This window comes from Schistocerca gregaria, chromosome 10, assembly GCF_023897955.1.
Source record: "Schistocerca gregaria isolate iqSchGreg1 chromosome 10, iqSchGreg1.2, whole genome shotgun sequence".
NCBI lineage: Eukaryota > Metazoa > Arthropoda > Insecta > Orthoptera > Acrididae > Schistocerca > Schistocerca gregaria.
Genome location: NC_064929.1, coordinates 118,071,883 through 118,094,027, shown reverse-complemented (window position 1 = coordinate 118,094,027; position 22,145 = coordinate 118,071,883). Strand labels below are relative to the sequence as shown.

Below are 22,145 nucleotides of genomic sequence, written 5' to 3'. Positions count from 1 at the left end.
ATTACAATATCATCGGCGCATCAAACATTTTTGTTTCTTCTCTCTGAAGTGTAATACTCTTTCCAAATTTCTCCCTGGTTTCCTTCGCAGATAGCTCGATGTCTGACTTTCTTCTGCACTATTGCTGTGCTTTTATCTCCTTCGACTGCAGTACGAGCATCGGCTCTTCAATATTTATGGCGCATTTATAAAGATAGACAGTTGAAATCGGTATAGTCACTGAAGTATTTTTGAGCACTCACTGGATTTGACTATAACGAACTAATGTTCGCTATACGAGAGGGAAAAGTAAGGGCTGTTTGGTTGCAATGTATTTAAATGTTAGCAGCTCCGAACAAAGTTTCACGAATCCAGCTAAATTTGTTGATTGTTTATGGAGTCGTAGAAGTCATTGTTTTGTTTCAGTAGTGTTTCTGTACTTGAAAAAGAATCGCTTTTAAGATAGTTGATTCTGTCAGCGGCAAAGTGCGTTCAGTAATTCGATTTTAGTGTGCAAGAAGGTCTGCAAATACTCAAATTCTTCGGGAGCTGCGACTGGTGTTCGCGCCTACAGTAAAGAGAGAAAGACAGGTTATATTATGTTGTCGAGACTTTCACATGAATCGCGCAGCGGCAATCCCAGTGTCCAGACCCATGAAATCGAACAGAAACGGTCATGTGACAGACAATTGGCTACTGATGCGTTGCTTTGGTTGAACTATTTCTAGCATACCTGTAACAATTTTCCTCATACCGCGTTGCAACCACCATGCCCTATAAGAGAGTGCACACATATACACTTCTTACACATCTACATTTACATCTATATCCATACTCCGCAAGCCACCTGGCGGTGTGTGGCGGAGGGTAGCTTGAGTACCTCTATCGGTTCTCCCTTCTATTCCACTCTCGTATTGTTCGTGGAAAGAAAGATTGTCGGTATGCCTCTGTGTGGGCTCTAATCTCTCTGATTTTATCCTCATGGTCTCTTCGCGAGATATACGTAGGAGAGAGCAATATACTGGTTGACTACTCGGTGAAGTTAGGTTCTCGAAACATCAACAAACGCCCGTAGCGAGCTACTGAGCGTCTCTCCTGCAGAGTCTTCCACTGGAGTTTATCTATCATCTCCGTAACGGTTTCCCGATTACTAAATGATCGTGTAACGAAGCGCGCTGCTCTCCGTTAAATCTTCTCTATCTATTCTATCAACCCCATCCGGTACGGATCCCACACTGCCGAGCAGTATTCAAGCAATGGGCGAACAAGCGTACTGTAACCTACTTCCTTTGTTTTCGTATTGCATTTCCTTAGGATTCTTCCAATAAATCTGTCTGGCATCTGATTTACCGACGATCAACTTTACATGATCATTCCATTTTAAATCACTCCTAATGCCTACTCCCAGATAATTTATGGAATTAACTGCTTCCAGTTACTGACCTGCTATATTGTAGCTAAATGATAAAGGATCTTTCTTCCAATGTATTCGCAGCACATTACACTTGTCTACATTGAGATTTAGTTACAATTCCCTGAACCATGCGTCACTTCGCTGCACATCCTCCTGCATTTCAGTACAATTTTCCATTGTTACAACCTCTCGATATACCACAGCATCATCCGGAAAAAGCCTCAGTGAACTTCCGATGTTATCCACAAGCTCATTTATGTACGTTGTGAATAGCAACGGTCCTACGACACTCCCCTGCGGCACACCTGAAATCACTCTTACTTCGGAAGACTTCTCCATTGAGAATGACATGCTGCATTCTGTTGTCTAGGAACTGTGCAATCCAATCACACAAATGGTCTGATACTCGATATGCATATAATGTGAAAGTTTGCCGGCACGGTAGCTCAGCGTGCTCGGTCAGAGAGCTGGTGGGCCTCTGTAATAAAAAACTGATTGGAAGAATCAACAAACGAACTTAAACTGATGTCTTGTGACGTCCGCAACGACGAAACACAACGACCAACAAAGAACAATAATCCAAAAAAAAAAAAAAAAAACTCTCCAGGCGCTTCAGTTAGGAACCGCGCGACCGCTATGTCGCAGGTTCGAATCCTGCCTCGGGCATGGATGAGTGTGATGTCCTTAGGTTAGTTAGGTTTAAGTAGTTCTAAGTTCTAGGCGACTGATGACCTCAGATGTTAAGTCCCATAGTGCTCAGAGCCAACTGAACCAATTTATAGTGTGCAAGCCACATTATACGAGGTCTGTTAAAAAAATCCGAAATTTTGTCCACAAAATTTTTCCACGCTTACCTTATTCTCCTCCACAACTGATGCACCGCTCCCAACGCAGTTTCCACTTCCGGAGGCGGTCTTGCTAGGCCTCTTTCTGGATCGAGCGAAGCGCATTCTTCAAATTTTCTTTTATTTCGTCCATCGTTGCAAATCTTCGTCCCTTCAAAATGGTTTTCAACTTTGGAAATTAAAAAATCTCGGCAGGGGCTACATACGAATTTTTAGCTTTCTGAGTCTAGCTTCAATTTTTCATAAAAACGCAGACCTGAATCGTAAAGTTGTTCTCATCCAGTTTAGACATGCAACTTTTGTGACATACATATGCATATTCCGAACAATTTTTATCTTTCTAGTTCATTATTCAACGCACTTACTTTTTAAGATCTTACGGCTTCAAAATATTAACGCGAATTCTTTACAGAGGAATGGAAAAAATGGTAGAAGCCGACCTTGGGGAGGTCAGTTTGGGTTCCGTAGAAATGTTGGAACACGTGAGGCAATACTGACCCTACGACTTATCTTAGAAGCTAGATTAGGGAAAGGCAAACCTACGTTTCTAACATTTGTAGACTTAGAGAAAGCTTTTGCAATGTTGACTGGAATACACTCTTTCAAATTCTGAAAGTAGCATGGGTAAAATACAGGCAGCGAAAGACTGTTTACAATTTGCACAGGAACCAGAAAGAGTCGAGGGGCATGAAAGGGAAGCAGTGGTTGGGAAGGAAGTGAGACAGGATTGTAGCCTCTCCCAGATGTTATTCAATCTGCATATTGAGCAAGCAGTAAAGGAAAACAAAAGAAAAATTAGGAGTAGGTATTAAAATCCATGGAGAAGAAATGACAACTTTGAGGTTTTGCCGATGACATTGTAATTCTGTCAGAGACAGCAAAGGACCTAGAAGAGCAGCTGAACGGAATGGACAGTGTCTTGAAAGGAGGATATAAGAACAACATCAACAAAAGCAAAACGAGGGTAATGGAATGTAGTCGAATTAAGTCGGGTGATGTTGAGGGAATTAGATTAGGAAATGAGACACTTAAAGTAGTAAAGGAGTTTTGCTATTTGGGGAGCAAAATAACTGACGATGGTCGAAGTAGAGATGATATAAAATGTAGATTGGCAATGGGAAGGAAAGCGTTTCTGAAGAAGAGAAATTTGTTAACATCGAGTATAGATTTAAGTGTCAGGAAGTCGTTCCTGGAAAGTATTTGTATGGAGTGTAGCCATGTATGGAAGTGAAACGTGGACGATAACTAGTTTTGACAAGAAGAGAATAGAAACTTTCGAAATGTGGTGATAGAGAAGAATGCTGAAGATTAGATGGGTAGATCACATAACTAATGAGGAGGTATTGAATAGGATTGGGGAGAAGAGGAGTTTGTGGCACAATTTGACTATAAGAAGGGATCGGTTGGGAGAACATGTTCTGGGCATCAAGGGATCACCAATTTAGTATTGGAGGGCAGCGTGGAGGGTAAAAATCGTAGACGGAGACCAAGAGATGAATACACTAAGCAGATTCAGAAGGATGTAGGCTGCAGTTGGTACTGGGAGATGAAGAGGCTTGCACAGGATAGAGTGGCATGGAGAGCTGCATCAAACCAGTCTCAGGACTGAAGACCACCACATCAACATTAGCATAACATAGTCATCTGGTCATTCTGAGATTCAGAAGTTTTAGTACTGATATACTGAAGGGACAAAGTTTGGAAATGCTCTTTTAGTTGTTAATTTCACTGTTGCACTACGACGGTTCAACTGTCGGTTCCGTTCCAAAAAATTCTGGCTGGCAAAGTTGAAATATAGTCGAGCTATAATTTTTTAACTTAACTGTGTTTATATGAAAACCCACAGGCGCGTTATAATGACGTCGATCCGCTCCGGTAGTCGTGAACTGGGGCAAGCCCGAGCACAGTCGCTCGCCTCTGTGCCTGTTACGGTGATACAGCGCTTGTTCTGCCTCATGGTGCAGGTAATAAATCCGTGTCTTCCAATAAACGTTTCCAATTACATCTGCGGTGCGTTACGTTGCGTTGTTTCTTCCGCTTGCCCCACATTGCCAGCCAGGTTAGTCTAATGCACGGCTCACTGGATTGAGAAGGAGCGCCTGGTCCCCGGCACGAATCCGCCCGGAGGACGTGGTTCGAGGTCCGGTGAGCCGGCCAGTCTGTGGATAGTTTTTAGGCAATTTTCCATCTGCTTCGATGGTGAGTGTACATCGGACGTGATGGTATCATCTGGAGTGCCCCAGGGAAGTGTGGTAGGTCCGCTGTTGTTTTCTATCTACATAAATGATCTTTTGTATATGTTGGATAGCAATGTGCGGCAGTTTGCTGATGATACTGTGGCGTACGGGAAGGTGTCGTCATTGAGTGACTGTAGGAGGATACAAGATGACTTGGACAGGATTTGTGATTGGTGTAAAGAATGGCAGCTAACTCTAAATATAGATAAATGTAAATTAATGCAGATGAATAGGAAAAAGAATCCCGTAATGTTTGAATACTTCATTAGTAGTGTAGCGCTTGACACAGTCGCGTCGATTAAATATTTGGGCGTAACACTGCAGAGCGATATGAAGTGGGACAAGCATGTAATGGCAGTTGTGGGGAAGGCGGATAGTCGTCTTCGGTTCATTGCTAGAATTTTGGGAAGATGTGGTTCATCTGTAAAGGAGACCGCTTATAAAACACTAATACGAGCTATTCTTGAGTACTGCTCGAGCGTTTGGGATCCCAATCAGGTCGGATTGGGGGAGGACATTGAAGCAATGCAGAGGCGGGCTGCTAGATTTGTTACTGGTAGGTTTGATCATCACGCGAGTGTTACGGAAATGCTTCAGGAACTCTGGTGGGAGTCTCTGGAGGAAAGGAGGCGTTGTTTTCGTGAATCGCTACTGAGGAAATTTAGAGAACCAACATTTGAGACTGACTGCAGTACAATTTTACTGCCGCCAACTTACATTTCGCGGAAAGACCACAAAGATAAGATAAGAGATATTAGGGCTCGTACAGAGGCATATAGGCAGTCATTTTTCGCTCGTTCTGTTTGGGAGTGGAACAGGGAGAGAAGATGCTAGTTGTGGTACGAGGTACCCTCCGCCACGCACCGTATGGTGAATTGCGTAGTGTGTATATAGATGTAGGTGAATGCTGGCTTGTTCCCCATATTCCGTCTCAGCTACACTACGTCGGCGATTGCTGCGCAAAGAAATACTCCACGTACGCGTACACCACCAATACTCTACCACGCAAACATAGGGGTTACACTAGTCTGGTGTGAGACGTTCCCTGGGGGGTCGACCGGGGGCCGAACCGCACAATAACCCTGGGTTCGGTGTGGGGCGGCGGAGGGGTGAAGTGGACTGAGGTAGTCGTCGTGGGGTTGTGGACCACCGCGGCTGCGGCGGGGACGGAGCCTCTCCGTCGTTTCTTGGTCCCCTGTTAACAAAACATGTATCCCTCGGCGATTGTTGGAAAATAGCGGCTGCAACCAGGTGGGGTTGTTGTGCATGTTCTCGTACTCTGGAAGACCCTGGGCCTGGTGCGGCGCCTGCGACCACTAGGACAAAGGCTTTTATCAAACCATCCCTTAGAATAATACGTAGAGATTTTCCCGTACAACCATTTCACGTGTGTACCGTGAATATCAGGAATCCGGTAAAACATCATATCTCTGACATCGCTGTGGTCGGAAAAAGGTCCTGGTAGAACGGGATCAGCGACGACTGAAGAGAATCGTTCAACGTGACAGAACTCCAACCTTTCCGCAAATTACTGCATATTTCAGTGCTGGACCTACAACGTCAGCATGCGAACCATCCAACGAAACATTATCGGTATGGGCTTTCGCAGCCGAAGGCCGACTCGTGTCCCGTTGATGACTGCACGACACAAAGCTTTACGCCTCGCCTGGGCCCCTCGACACTGACATTGCACTTTTGAGGCGTGGAAACATGTTCAAATGGCTCTGGGCACTATGGGACTTAACATCTGAGGTCATCAGTGTCCTAGAACGTGGAACTGCTTAAACCTAATTAACCACACACATCCGTGCCCGAGGCAGGATTCGAACCTGCGACCGTAGCAGCAGCGCGGTTCCAGACTGAAGCGCTCGGCCACAGCAAACTCATTAATCAATGGACCCTGCACGTGAGCACGGGACTGCTCAAGCTGACGGAGGCTCTGTAATGGTATGGGGCGTGTACTGTTGGAACGACATGGGACGCCTGATACGTGTAGATACGACTCTGAAACGTAAACATATGTAAGCATGCTGTCTGATCACCTGCATCCATTCACGTCCATAGCGCATTCGGACGGACTTAGGCAATTCCAATAGGACAACACGACACCCCACACGTCAAGAATTGCTACAGAGTTGGCTCCAGGAGCACACTTCCGCTGGCCACCAAACTGCCCAGAGATGAACATTATTGACGATGAAACTTCCTGGCAGATTAAAACTGTGTGCAGGACCGAGACTCGAACTCGAGACCTTTGCCTTTCGCGGACAAGTGCTCTACCGACTGAGCTATCCGTGCACAAATCACTACCGTCCTCACATTAGTGACCATATCTGGGATGCCTTGCAACGTGCTGTTTTGCACCACCTCACCCAAGGGATTAATGGACAGTCCTGCAAGATTCATGGTGTCAGTTCTCTCCAGCACTACTTCAGACATGCCAATTGGGTTGCGGAACTTCTGAGTGATCGCCGGGGCTCCACAGGATATTAGGCAGGTGTACCAGTTTCGGTGGCTGTTCAGTGCATTTCTGGGGTTATACCATTTCACCCAAAAGGAGAGCCATTTCTTATAATGACTGAGCCGGCCATGACTTTAGGGTTTTTTCTTTCTTTTTTTCTCTCTCTCTTCAGTCTACTGACTGCTCTGATGCGGCCCGCCACGAATTCCTTTCCTGTGCTAACCTCTTCATCTCATTTTTTTTTTCCTCTCTCTCTTCAGTCTACTGACTGGTTTGATGCGGCCCGTCCACGAATTCTTTTCCTGTGCTAACCTCTTCATCTCAGAGTAGCACTTGCAACCTACGTCCTCAGTTATTTGCTTGACGTATTCCAATCTCTGTCTTCCTCTACACTTTTTGCCCTCTACAGCTCCCTCCAGTACCATGGAAGTCATTCCCTCATGTCTTAGCAGATGTCCTATCATCCTGTCCCTTCTCCTTACCAGTGTTTTCCACACATTCCTTTCCTCTCCGATTCTGCGTAGAACCTTCTCATTCCTTACCTTATCAGTTCACCTAATTTTCAACATTCGTCTATAGCACCACATCTCAAATGCTTCGATTCTCTTCTGTTCTGGTTTTCCCACAATCCATGTTTCACTACCATACAATGCTGTACTCCAGACGTACATCCTCAGAAATTTCTTCCTCAATTTAAGGCCGGTATTTGATATTAGTAGACTTCTCTTGGCCAGAAATGACTTTTTTGCCACAGCGAGTCTGCTTTTGATGCAGAATTCCTTAACTTTATTGACTTCGTGACCATCAATCCTGATGTTAAGTTTCTCGCTGTTCTCATTTCTACTACTTCTCATTACCTTCGTCTATCTCCGATTTACTCTCAAACCATACTGTGTACTCATTAGACTGTTCATTCCGTTCAGCAAATCATTTAATTCTTCTTCACTTTCACTCAGGATAGCAATGTTATCAGCGAATCGTATCATTGATATTCTTTCACCTTGTATTTTAATTCCACTCCTGAACCTTTCTTTTATTTCCATCATTCCTTCCTCGATGTACAGATAGAAGAGTAGGAGCGAAACGCTAAGCCTTGTCTTACTCCCTTCTTAATACAAGCACTTCGTTCTTGATCGTCCACTCTTATTATTCCCTCTAGGTTGTTGTATATATTGTGTATGACCCGTCTCTCCCTATAGCTTACCCCTACTTTTTTCAGAATCTCGAACAGCTTGCACCATTTTATATTGTCGAACGCTTTTTCCAGGTCGACAAATCCTATGAACGTGTCTTGATTTTTCTTTAGCCTTACTTCCATTATTAGCCGTAACGTCAGAATTGCCTCTCTCGTGCCTTTACTTTTCCTACAGCCGAAATGATCGTCACCTAGCGCATTCTGAATTTTCTTTTCCATTCGTCTGTATATTATTCTTGTAAGCAGCTTCGATGCATGAGCTGTTAAGCTGATTGTGCGATAATTCTCGCACTTGTCAGCTCTTGCCGTCTCCGGAATTGTGTGGATGATGCTTTCCCGAAAGTCAGATGGTATGTTGCCAGACTCATATATTCTACACACCAACGTGAATAGTCGTTTTGTTGCCACTTCCCCTAATGATTTTAGAAATTCTGATGGAATGTTATCTATCCCTTCTGCCTTATTTGACCGTAAGTTCTCCAAAGCTCTTTTAAATTCCGATTCTAATACTGGATCCCCTATCTCTTCTAAATCGACTCCTGTTTCTTCTTCTATCACATCAGACAAATCTTCACCCTCATGGAGGCTTTCAGTGTATTCTTTCCACCTATTTGCTCTGTCCTCTGCATTTAACAGTGGAATAGCCCTGGTAATTCATAATGACAAGAATGTGTGTGTGTGTGTGTGTGTGTGTGTGTGTGTGTGTGTGTCGCTGACCTGACCGCCCCGCCCTCGGTGTGTTGCAGAGAGATTAGAGCTGGACCTCAACAACTCGCCGACGCCGACGCCCGGGCTGGTGGGCGTCTCCCAGTGGGTCGGCTGCGGCGGCGTCGCGACGCTGGATGACGTCAGCAGGTAGGCGCGCCCTCCGCCGTCTGCTCTTAATGTCTGCTCCCTGCATCGATCGGCCTACCTGGGCACAGCGGGCGCTCTCCGTCGTAGCTGCTGCGACCGTCTCCGATGCCATCTCGGCTCTTTACAGACGGGCAGCGTGACTCTTACAAGGAGACTGCATGACCTTGGGGTCGGGGATTTGTCCGAAATTTTGTGTGGTGAAAGGGGACCCCCAACACCTCACGTGGTTAAAATATTACGACGCACTACCCGGAAAATTCTCGGGGAAAAATCTACCCAAAGTTTTTTAGGCGCCTTATTAGTATACAATGTTAGTCCATTGCCAAGCTGTCGTCTGGCCTAGATGGATAGGGCTCGGACTCTAACGCCAGATGTCTCGGGTTCGATCCCTCCTCGGGCACTTTTTTTTCTTCTGTTTCATTTTCTTTTGTTACTCCACAATTATTCGCCGAGCGAGGTGGCGCAGTGGGTAGACACTAGACTCGCATTCGGGAGGACGACGGTTCAATCCCGCGTCCGGCCATCCTGATTTAGATTTCGCGTGATTTCCCTAGACCGCTCCAGGTAAATGCCGGGATGGTTCCTTTCAAAGGGCACGGCCGACATCCCTCCCCGTCCCTCCCTAATCCGATGAGACCGATGACCTTGCACTCTGGTCTCCTCTCCCAAAAACAACCCAACAACAACAATTATTCGGAAAGTTTCCCAAACCTACATTATCTTTAACAAATTACTTACATTATTGAATAAAAATGATTTTCTTTTTGTCCAACAACACAGTTCATGGCGGTGGGTTTTCCATTTTTCATTGTAAAGTATATTAGGGGAAACATTGCCTTTTTAATCACAATAACAAATTCGATTGGGAAACATTCAATTTTTATACATATAATAATTATAAACAAGAGCATACCATCGCGAGAGATTTCTTCCGAAGATGTCGATGTAATTTAATTATTTTCCATCGACTGCTTTTGATAACACACCACTTCGTCCTTGAATCGTAATTTTGATAGATCACTATGAATGGATTCTTCAGGAATTTCTTCTCCTATTCCAGGTGAGCCAGCAACTTCTCCTGTCGACATGTTTGGCCTCGGATCGGAATAATACGTTGAAATTTGAAACAGCCACGTCTGTTCGCTACGAAATCGAAAAACAAACTGCATTTACTTCTCACGGGGCGCACACAGTCCTATGCGCAGATAACCGTTATAATCCCAAGGGGACCCCTACAAAACCCCTTTAAACCTAGAACAACGAACGCGAATACTTTTCAGTGAATGAAAAACTTTACGTTCCTGAGCTAAAATAATGTTTTAAAATAATGTAGGTTGGAGAAACTTTTTAAATAATTTGTGGAATAACAAAAAGAAAATGAAACAGAAGAAGAATAAAGTGCCAGAGTAGGAATCGAACCCGAGACATCTGGCGTAAGGGTCCGAGTTGAAGGGAAGCAGCATACTCATGCCTTATAAAATTCACATCAGTCTTTCCATTGTGTGCCAGCCTAGTGCGCTGTAACTAGCTCTGACGTCATAAATATTACGCAATACTTTAAAATGAAGTAAATAACCTGAAACGTTTCTAGCATGTCAGGAGTAATACAAAATCAATATGTGTTGGATATCAGTTCAATAACTTTAACCATTTTCGAAATTTGGATGTTTTTCTGTAAATATCATTGGCGCAACAGAAAAGAGCTAGAAACTTAAAAATTTATGTTTAAATTCCTTTTGCATAATAATTTAGTAGAAACAGTATTCTGAATCTCACAAATTAAAATTTTAGTTGGAATTCATGATTTTCTGGTTTTTGTCTTAGAAATTAAGGGAGCAAGATAGATTAAGTAGGCGAATAAATAGAGCTAGGACGTTTAAATTTAAGTAGAAGAGAGATCCGCTATAATCATGAAAATGTGAGAAGTTTCAACAGAATAACTATAAAACTATAGCTATAGCGTATCTCCAAAGAGCAAGTTCAGAGCTCGTCTACTGCGTGTAGTGTAATCAAATTAATTCTCTCGTCCAAAATATTTGACTTTTATTATGATTACTTACCTGTGTGCTGATTGCACATTTAAATTGAAAGCTTCATCGGCCATCAGCAAAGGAAGCAATGATTTATTCGATAACTTAAAGTGGTGCATTACTAGCCTAGCGGCTAGTCGGGACAGCGGATTTGATCAGGCGTTCCCTTAGCCGTCCGCGCCGCGGCTTTATATGTAAGAATGCTGCAGGAGAAAAGAAGGCCCCAGTTCTCTCCAGACGCTGATTAGCGCACCACCTGTGCCGGGAGTCGCGTCGCGTCGCGTCGGTATCGTTGATATAAACAGCCTCGGATGCAGTAATAAGTTACTCGGAATACGCGTAACCATGAAATCGTTCTCGAGTGAAGTGTTAATTCTGGGATGACTTTAATGATCTATCTTCAGTTCGCGTATGTCGTATTTTCACGCGCCGCCGCAGGACAGACATTCTACCATTATTTGCGTGGCGTTTGATGGACATTACCATCAAATTATGGCGAGCATTCACTTAAACATTTAATTGGAACAGTTATAGTTGCATCAGCGCATTAGACTCTGAACTGCTCTGGTAGTTGGATTGTGTGGATCCTTTTTGGTCTGTAACTTTCAAAATATAGTGAATATTTTAGAGAGAATGGTTTTTGATTATGAATCCCAGACAATCTCCTAATTCCTCAGAGCTATAAGCTGTAGCTATAAGTGTATTTCTCAGATGAAGTGGGCACTAGGAATTCTAATTACAGGCTTCACGCTTTTGCTGATGACTTTCAGGTTGCCAATATTGTAGTTAGAGAGCCAGTGTTGATAACGGCAAACAGAATAACTACAAAACGTTTAATTATTCCACCCGCCGCTGCACAGAGTCCTAACCATCTAGGCCAGATGGCGGCTCGCCAATGGACTAACACTTTATATTCATAACGCACAGAAAAAAAAACTTTGGATCGATTTTTCTCTGGATTTTCCGGGTAGTGCGTCCTAATATTTTAACGACGTGAGGTGTTAGGGGTCCTCTTTCACCACACAAAATTTCGGACAAATCCCTGCCCCTGCGGTCGTGCCGTCTCCTTGTTAGATCTGTAGTGCGAGGAGTCATTCCAGATTCTTTATTCAGATTCTTTATTCACCATTGACCACCTGAGGTGGAATAGGCAATCTACATGGATATCATATAACATTTTCCTTGAATAGTACGTTAAAGCTAAATGAGCATTGCACATAGTGATAACATTCTTCTCGGGTATGCAGCCGGATCATAACGTCTTCGTGAGACAATATTTCCGCGGTCCAACTGGCCGCCATCTTCAGGTGAGAGTGCTGATGCACGATCTCGATGTTCCGGCGAGATCGTGCACCAGCACTCTCACCTGAAGATGGCGGCCAGTTGGACCGCGGAAATATTGCGTCATGAAGACGTTATGATCCGGCTGCATACCCGAGAAGAGTGTTATCGATTTTTACGCCGGGAAAGCCTTCGTAGTCACATTGCATATAGTTCCCGTACATGATAACACAGCCGGCCGCGGTGGTCTCGTGGTTCTAGGCGCTCAGTCCGGAACCGCGGGACTGCTACGGTCGCAGGTTCGAATCCTGCCTCGGGCATGGATGTGTGTGATGTCCTTAGGTTAGTTAGGTTTAAGTAGTACTAAGTTCTAGGGGACTGATGACCATATATGTTACGTCCCATAGTGCTCAGAGCCATTTGAACCATTTTTTGATGATAACATAGACCATAACATACGATAAATACGTTCAGTGACATCACATAGTGAAATCCGTAAAAATTAATGTGAGGTGATTGTATATTCTTAAATTCTGTTATATTGTGAAAAGGATTGATTAGTAGCTTGCTCCTGAAGCTATTTATGTGAGAAGAAAACGGAAGTTTATTAAATATTTTCAGGCTATTGATTAGATGGGAATCACCTGTTCTTGTCATCCTGTGGCTAGCACCAGATAGAGCTCAGTGCCAGCACTAAAGGGAGGGGTTATTTGATACTGGCGGAATGTTAACTCAGCTGCATAAAAGTATAAAACAGTATGGGAAAGTCGGGAAAGATTCCGCGCTTACAAAACGGGGCCACGACGTTGGGTTCACGGATTTTATTATTTCCTTGTCAGATATGGGATGTTCAGTAGTCGTGGCTTCTCGGTTCGCTACGCAATCAGATAGTCGTATTAATGAGTTTTATTACAAACCGACCAGAGTGGCCGTGCGGTTCTAGGCGCTACAGTCTGGAGCCGAGCGACCGCTACGGTCTCAGGTTCGAATCCTGCCTCGGGCATGGATGTGTGTGATGTCCTTAGGTTATTTAGGTTTCAGTACTTCTAAGTTGTAGGCGACTGATGACCTCAGAAGTTAAGTCCCATAGTGCTCAGAGCCATTTGAACCATTTTTTATTACAATAAGGAAACATACGAGGGTCACTCCAAAAGAAATTCACACTATTTTTTGTAAAAAAAAAAAAAAAAGTCGCAGGTTCGAATCCTGCCTCGCGCATGGATGTGTGTGATGTCCTTAGGTTAGTTAGGTTTAAGTTCTAGGGTACTGATGACCACAGATGTTCCATAGTGCTCAGAGCCATTTGAACCATTTTGAAAGTTTTGCAATGTGTAAATACGAGGAGTGTTTTTTAAGTAAGTACCGTTTTGAAATTTAAAAAAAAAAGACGTGCTAAGATATCTCAATAATTTTATTTTTACGTGAAGCCTGCACCGTAATCTACGCGGTGACATCGTTACAGTCTGATTCTTCCTTGTTTACGTTGTGTACTGAGTGTTCAAGATGCCTCCGATAATCGTGAGTACCGCCGACTCTGATGTATGGGCTGTTATACGATTTCTTAGTGCTAAAGGCCCAAAAGCGATCGATATTCATCGTGAGATGTGTGCAGTTTACGGAGAAAACACTATGAGTGATGGAATAGTAAGAAAGTGGGTGAGTGCATTAAAAAAAAATGGTGCAAATGGCTCTGAGCACTATGGGACTTAACATCTATGGTCATCAGTCCCCTAGAACTTAGAACTACTTAAACCTAACTAACCTAAGGACAGCACACAACACCCAGTCGTCACGAGGCAGAGAAAATCCCTGACCCCGCCGGGAATCGAACGCGGGAACCCGGGCGTGGGAAGCGAGAACGCTACTGCACGACTAGAGCACTTAAAGATGGCCGCACAAATGTCCATGATGAACAACGGAGTGGGCGTCCTTCGGTCGTTAACGAAAGTTTGGTGCAGGAGGTGGACAATAAGGTGAGAGGAAACAGACGCTTTACGGTTTCCTCCTTGCGCGATGACTTTACTAAATGTTTCTCGTAGTGTGTTATATGGCATTGTGGCTGAGCACTTGAATAACCGAAAATTGTGCCAACGTTGGGTACCGAAAATGTTGACGGATGTGCACAAAAGCAAACGTTTAGACAGTGCACTGACTTTCCTCGAGCGGTATCACAGCGAGGGTGATGTGTCTTAAGCCAAAAATGGTCACGGGCGATGAAACATGGGTGGGCTACGTCACACCAGAATCAAACAACAAGTCCATGGAAGTCGAGCAAGGGCATCGTTTTGCTGCAAGACAATGCCCGTCCGCATGTGGCGAATCAGACCAGAGAGCTCATCACATCTTTTCGATGGGAAACTCTAGGTCACCCTCCGTACAGCCCCGATTTTGCGCCCAGTGAGTACCATCTGTTCCTGCACTTGAAGAAACACCTGGGCGATCAGCGTCTTCAAGACGATGACGTAGTCAAAACAGTCGTGATGCAGTGGTTAACAAGTCAGGCGGCAGACTTCTATGAGGAGGGTATTCAAAAACTGGTACAACGTTATGACAAGTGCCTCAGTATTGACGGAGAATATGTAGAAAAGTAGTTTAAGGTACAGGCTTTCATGCAAAAATAAAATTATTGAGATATCTTAGCATGTTTTTTAATTTTGAAACGGTACTTACTTAAAAGTGTGAAACATCCACAAGAGGTTGAAAAAGTGTGCGGAGATGCTGCTGTCGACTGCAGTACAGTTAGTCGGTGTGCAAGCAAGTCACGTGATGAAAGCGGGCACGGCATTATTGAGGATTGTCCTCGCAGCGGCAGACCTCGTACTGCACACACTCCAGACAATGTGCAGAGAGTTAACGGATTGGTGACTGCTGACAGACGCATCACAGTGAACGAATTGTCACGCTACTTTGGGAGAGGGGAAGGAAGTGTTTGGAGAATATTGAAAGTGTTGGCGTTAAAAAAGGTTTGTGCCAGGTGGGTTCCCAGGATGTTGACAGTGGCTCACAAAGAAACAAGAAAAACGGTATGCAGCGAAATTTTGGAACAGTACGAGAATGGTGGAGATGAATTTCTTGGAAGAATTGTGACAGGTGATGAAACATGGCTCCATCATTTGTCACCAGAGACGTAGAGGCAATCAATGGAGTGGCATCATGCAAATTCACCCAAGAAACAAAAAATCAATAGCACACCTTTATGGTGGAAAGTAGGAGGTATTGGCAGAAGAAAAGCTGTGAGGACGGGGCGTGAGTCGTGCTTGGGTAGCCCGCGAAAAGCAGAGGTTCTGAGTTTGAGTCTCGGTCTGGCACACAGTTTTAATCTGCCAGGAAGTTTCACTACACCACGTACTAATATGGGTGTTTCAGGACGTTTCTATATGTGGTACCTTACAACTACTAGTGCTATTGATCTGTAAATATAATAATTTCATGAAATGCGTATGCACTGGTGCAACAATAAAACTTGAGTGAACTGGAAACCTATAAAAGGGTGTACTAATTTGTTTCCGGCAGTATACACAGGGTGGTCCATTGATAGTGACCGGGCCAAATATCTCACGAAATAAGCATCAAACGCAAAAACTACAAAGAATGAAACTCGCCTAACTTGATGGGGAAACCAGATGGCGCTATGGTTGGCCCGCTAGATGGCGCTGCCATAGGTCAAGCGGATATCAACTGCGTTTTATCAGATATGGACCCCCCATTTTTATTTCATATTCGTGTAGTACGTAAAGAATTATGAATGTTTTAGTTGGACCACTTTTTTCGCTTTGTAATAGATGGTGCTGTAATAGTCACAAACGTGTAAGTACTAGCACGTAACATTCCGCCAGTACGGACGGTATTTGCTTCGTGGTACATAAACCATGTTAAAAAGGACCGTTTACCATTTGCGGAAAAGGTCGATATCATGTTAATACATGACTACTGCGATCAAAATGCCCAACGGGCGAGTGCTATGTGTGCTGCTTGGTATCCTGGACGACATCATCCAAGTGTCCGGACCGTTCGCCGGATAGTCACGTTATTAAAGGAAACAGGAAGTGTTCAGCCACATGTGAAACGTCAGCCACGACCTGCAACAAACGATGATGCCCAAATACGTGTTTTAGCTGCTGTCGCGGCTAATCAGCATATCAGTAGCAGACAAAATGCGCCAGAGCCGGGAATGTCAAAAACGTCGTTGTTGAGAATGCCACATAAACATCGATTGCACCCGTACCATATTTCTATGCACCAGGAGTTGCATGGCGACGACTTTGAACGCCGTGTACAGTTCTGCCACTGGGCACAAGAGAAATTACGGGAAGGAGACAGATTTTTTGCACGCGTTCTATTTAGCGACGAAGCGTCATTCACCAACAGCGGTAACGTAAACCGGCATAATATGCACTATTGGGCAACGGAAAATCCACGGTGGCTGCGACAAGTGGAACATGAGCGACCTTGGCGGGTTAGTGTATGGTGCGGCATTATGGGTAAAAAAATGGCTCTCAGCACTATGGGACTTAACTTCTGAGGTCATGAATCCCCTAGAACTTAGAATTACTTAAACCTACCTAACCTAAGGACATCACACACATCCATGCCCGAGGCAGGATTCGAGCCAGCGACCGTAGCGGTCGTGCGGTTCCAGACTGAAGCGCCTAGAATCGCTCGGCCACAACGGTCGGCGCGACATTATGGAAGGAAGAACAATTGGCCCCCATTTTATCGATGGCAATCTAAATGGTGCAATATATGCTGATTTCTTACGTTATGTTCTACCGATGTTACTACAAGATGTATGTGCATGACAGAATGGCGATGTACTTCCAACATGATGGATGTCCGGCACATAGGCTCACGTGCGGTTGAAGCGGTATTGAATAGCATATTTCATGGCAGGTGGATTGATTGTGGAAGCACCATACCATGGCCCGCACGTTCATCGGCTCTGACGTCCCCGGATTTCATTCTGTGGGGAACGTTGAAGGATATTCGCTATCATGAACCACCGAAAACGCCTGACACAATGCGTCAGCGCATTGTCAAAGCATGTGCGAACATTACGGAAGGCGAACTACTCGCTACTCGCTATTGAGAGAAATGTCGTTACTCGTGCTGCCAAATGCATTGAGGTTGACGGACATCATTTTGAGCATTTATTGCATTGATGTGGTATTTACAGGTTATCACGCTGTAACAGAATGCGTTCTCAGAATTTGTAAGTTTACAAAGGTACATGTATCACATTGCAACAACAGAAATAAAATGTTCAAAGGTACCTACGTTGTGTATTTTAATTAAAAAAACCTACCTTTTACCAACTGTTCGCCTAAAATTGTGAGCGATATGTTTGTGACTATTATAGCACCATCTATCACAAAGCGAAAAAAAGTGGTCCAACTCAAATGTTCATATTTCATTACGTACTACACGAATATGTAATAAAATTGGGGGTTCCTATTTAAAATAAAAACGCAGTTCATATCCGTTTGACCTATATCAGCGCCATCTAGCGGGCCAACCATAGCGAGATCTGGTTTCCCTCTTCAAGCTAGACAAGTTTTCTCCTTTGCAGTTTTTTCTTTTTACGCTTATTTCGTGAGATATTTGGCCCAGTCAGTATCTATGGACTACCCTATATACAGGGTGTTACAAAAGGTACGGCCAAACTTTCAGGAAACATTCCTCACACACAAAGAAAGAAAATATGTTATGTGGACATGTGTCCGGAAACGCGTAATTTCCATGTTAGAGCTCATTTTAGTTTCGTCGACCTACGATCAATGGAGCACGTTATCGTGATTTCATACGGGATACTCTACCTGTGCTGCTAGAACATATGCCTTTACAAGTACGACACAACATGCATGATGGAGCTCCTGCACATTTCAGTCGAAGTGTTCGTACGCTTCTCAGCAACAGATTCGGTGACCGATGGATTGGTAGAGGCGGACCAATTCCATGGCCTCCACGCTCTCCTGACCTCAATCCTCTTCACTTTCATTTATGGGGGCATTTGAAAGCTCTTGTCTACGCAACCCCGGTACCAAATGTAGAGACTTTTCGTGCTCGTATTGTGGACGGTTGTGATGTAATACGCCATTCTCCAGGGCTGCATCAGCGCATCAGGGATTCCATGCGACGGAGGGTGGACGCACGTATCCTCGCTAACGGAGGACATTTTGAACATTTCCTGTAACAAAGTGTTTGAAGTCACGCTGGTACGTTCTGTTGCTGTGTGTTTCCATTCGATGATTAATGTGATTTGAAGTGAAGTAATATAATGAGCTCTAACATGGAAAGTAAGCGTTTCCGGACACATGTCCACATAACATATTTTCTTTCTTTGTGTGTGAGGAATGTTTGCTGAAAGTTTGGCCGTACCTTTTTGTAACACCCTATATATATAGGGTGTTTCAAAAATGACCGGTATATTGGAAACGGCAATACAAACTAAACGAGCAGCTATAGAAATACACCGTTTGTTGCAATATGCTTGGGACAACAGTACATTTTCAGGCCGACAAACTTTCGAAATTATAGTAGTTACAATTGTCAACAACAGATGGCGCTGCGGTCTGGGAACCTCTATAGTACGATATTTTCCACATATCCACCATGCGTAGCAATAATATGGCGTAGTCTCTGAATGAAATTACCCGAAACCATTGACAACGTGTCTGGCGGAATGGCTTCACATGCAGATGAGATGTACTGCTTCAGATGTTCAATTGTTTCTGGATTCTGGCGGTACACCTGGTCTTTCAAGTGTCCCCACAGAAAGAAGTCACAGGGGTTCATGTCTGGCGAATAGGGAGGCCAATCCACGCCGCCTCCTGTATGTTTCGGATAGCCCAAAGCAATCACACGATCATCGAAATATTCATTCAGGAAATTAAAGACGTCGGCCGTGCGATGTAGCCGGGCACCATCTTGCATAAACCACGAGGCGTTCGCAGTGTCGTCTAAGGCAGTTTGTACCGCCACAAATTCACGAAGAATGTCCAGATAGCGCGATGCAGTAATCGTTTCGGATCTGAAAAATGGGCCAATGATTCCTTTCGAAGAAATGGCGGCCCAGACCACTACTTTTTGAGGATGCAGGGACGATGGGACTGCAACATGGGGCTTTTCGGCTCCCCATATGCGCCAGTTCTGTTTATTGACGAAGCCGTCCAGGTAAAAATAAGCTTCGTCAGTAAACCAGATGCTGCCCACATGCATATCGCCGTCATCAATCCTGTGCACTATATCGTTAGCGAATGTCTCTCGTGCAGCAATGGTAGCGGCGCTGAGGGGTTGCCGCGTTTGAATTTTGTACGGATAGAGGTGTAAACTCTGGCGCATGAGACGATACGTGGACGTTGGCGTCATTTGGACCGCAGCTGCAACACGGTGAACGGAAACCCGAGGCCGCTGTTGGATCACCTGCTGCACTAGCTGCGCGTTGCCCTCTGTGGTTGCCGTACGCGGTCGCCCTACCTTTCCAGCACGTTCATCCGTCACGTTCCCAGTCCGTTGAAATTTTTCAAACAGATCCTTTATTGTATCGCTTTTCGGTCCTTTGGTTACATTAAACCTCCGTTGAAAACTTCGTCCTGTTGCAACAACACTGTGTTCTAGGCGGTGGAATTGCAACACCAGGAAAATCCTCTGTTCTAAGGAATAAACCATGTTGTCCACAGCACACTTGCACGTTGTGAACAGCACACACTTGCAGCAGAAAGACAACGTACAGAATGGCGCACCCACAGACTGCGTTGTCTTCTATATCTTTCACATCACTTGCAGCGCCATCTGTTGTTGACAATTGTAACTGCTGTAATTTCGAATGTTTGTCCGCCTGAAAATGTACTGTTGTCCCAAGCATATTGCAACAAACGGTGTATTCCTATGTTCTCTCGGACTTGATGGACATTAAGATCATTTACATGTGGATGCAGTCTCTCTCCCTAACTCTTGAGGGAATCATATGCGTTGGATAGAAAGCATACTTGGATAGCCGAAGTTGTTAAGGCGACTGTTCACGTAAAGCAAGAAATACGGGTTCGAGTGCCGGTGAGGTAGAAATATACCGTCATTGCCATTTAATTCATTTCAATATCCGTCTGCGGTTGACGTCTACATTTCAATTTCATTTCATCATGTACGTGTAGAAAGAGCAGAAGAATTTCTTTTTTTTACTCTGTCTTTACTACAAGGACGAAGGTAAGCGTCCCCCACTAGCGTAAGAAGAGGGGCCATTGAGTAATGTGTATCGGCGCTGAGTCATACGGCCATTACGGCGCAAACAGGAATTCCTGATTCACGCAGCGGAAGGCTGTCGCTACGTGTGGGCCCTTCCCTCGCGTACCGCCAGAACCTCCCTCCCGGTATGGGGGCAGCGTTGCGGGTCCCGAGATACAGGCGGGCGCTGCGAAAGGAGGCTGCGGTTCGGTTCGGGAGGAGATAGCGTCTGCTGTTTGGGGACGCGCCGATTGATTGCTTCCGATGCGCGGGGCCGTCTGTTGGTGGGGTGGGATGGGAGCAGGCGACGCCGTGATTGAGCGCGGCGGCGTGCGGCTTCTGTGGCAAGGGGACCCGTGTGCTTCGCTCCACACGTGCGCTCTCAGGAGCTCCCTCTTCGCTTTCCAACACTTCTCCCCCTGCCGGTGTTTTGCAATTTTAATCAAGGCCGTCGGAAACTATGTAGGTAGAGGCGACGTAGTTAACACACCCGCAAAGAAACAAAGGTTAAAGCTCTGACGACCAAGCACGAGCATAACTCGGGCCACAATGCTGCATTCAAAGACCGCGCCCGAGTTCGCCAACACCGACTCAAAGGAAGGCCTCGGCGCTTGTTCTTGACGTCGCGTCAGCTAGGCACGGAGAACGCCAGCTCTGTTGCAGGCATAATGGTGGTGTCTCCCTCTCTGACACAGGAAAATGTGGAACTATTGGCGGTAGTTGACCAATACACATTGTTCCGAGAGATTTCTGCTATCAATTAATTGTGCCATTCCCACATACTTTTCCTCCATTCCTGCTTAACCTTTGGAATTACCCCTAAAGGACTTACCTTAAAAGTTCCCATCTCTGGGTGCAATTCCTCCTTCCACCAATCTCTCCTGGACTTCCAGAACCTTCAATCCTTAGTCCTTACCCAACTAGTCCTGAATCTCTACACTACTTCATGTAACCACCACTCCCAACAGCTCCTATCTCTCTTCAAAGTCCTCCACCTCTCAAACCCTTGCTTGGAGAACACATTCAGGAAAATCATCCTAGAAGCCAGTTGCAAACTTGAGTCCCATGCCACACACCACCTGAAAAAACTATCCATAGTGCTAGTGCAACACCTAAGAAGTGGGGTCCCTCTCCCTATCCCTCACAAACACCAACCACAACAGAACCGTCAACAAACCCCCCTAATAGCCAACAAACCTTGCCTAGCCACCCTACTCAATCTCCCCATCCCAAAACATACCCCACACAGACCAAATCTCAACTATAACCACAGTCAAATGCCAAATATCACCAACCCCAATTCAGTTCTAAACCTCTCATCCAGATCCCTCTCTCCTCCATAGACATCTGTTCTATCAAAAGGCTTAACCTTTAGCCCCACACCTACATTCAACCACACTGCCCTGGTTAAAGATATCCTCTCATTCACCCAGAACCTCAACTGGAAATATCACTTCACTACCCAAACACAGCCTCCAAATACTAGACCCAGTGTTGAACCCTCTCTAGAACAGTTCCGACCGCCTTCTCAAAGGGATCCTCCTCTCCTCCTCCAAAACCATCCCTTGCAGAGATTTCTCGAATTCCTCACATCCAGTGTTGCCTCCCAGTCCTTCTTGAAGAACATCCCG

The 22,145-nt window shown here is 45.0% G+C and overlaps 1 protein-coding gene across 4 annotated transcripts in view; it reads left to right on the top strand.

Annotated features, from left to right (window-relative positions):
- LOC126293451 (uncharacterized) overlaps positions 1–22,145 on the top strand; it is a 693,872-nt gene that overhangs the window by 312,158 nt on the left and 359,569 nt on the right. For all 4 annotated transcript variants that reach the window (XM_049986686.1, XM_049986685.1, XM_049986684.1 and 1 more), the window contains exon 3: positions 8,878–8,986. In XM_049986686.1, the coding sequence (XP_049842643.1) occupies positions 8,878–8,986 (109 nt within the window). The remainder of the gene's footprint in view (positions 1–8,877; positions 8,987–22,145) is intronic.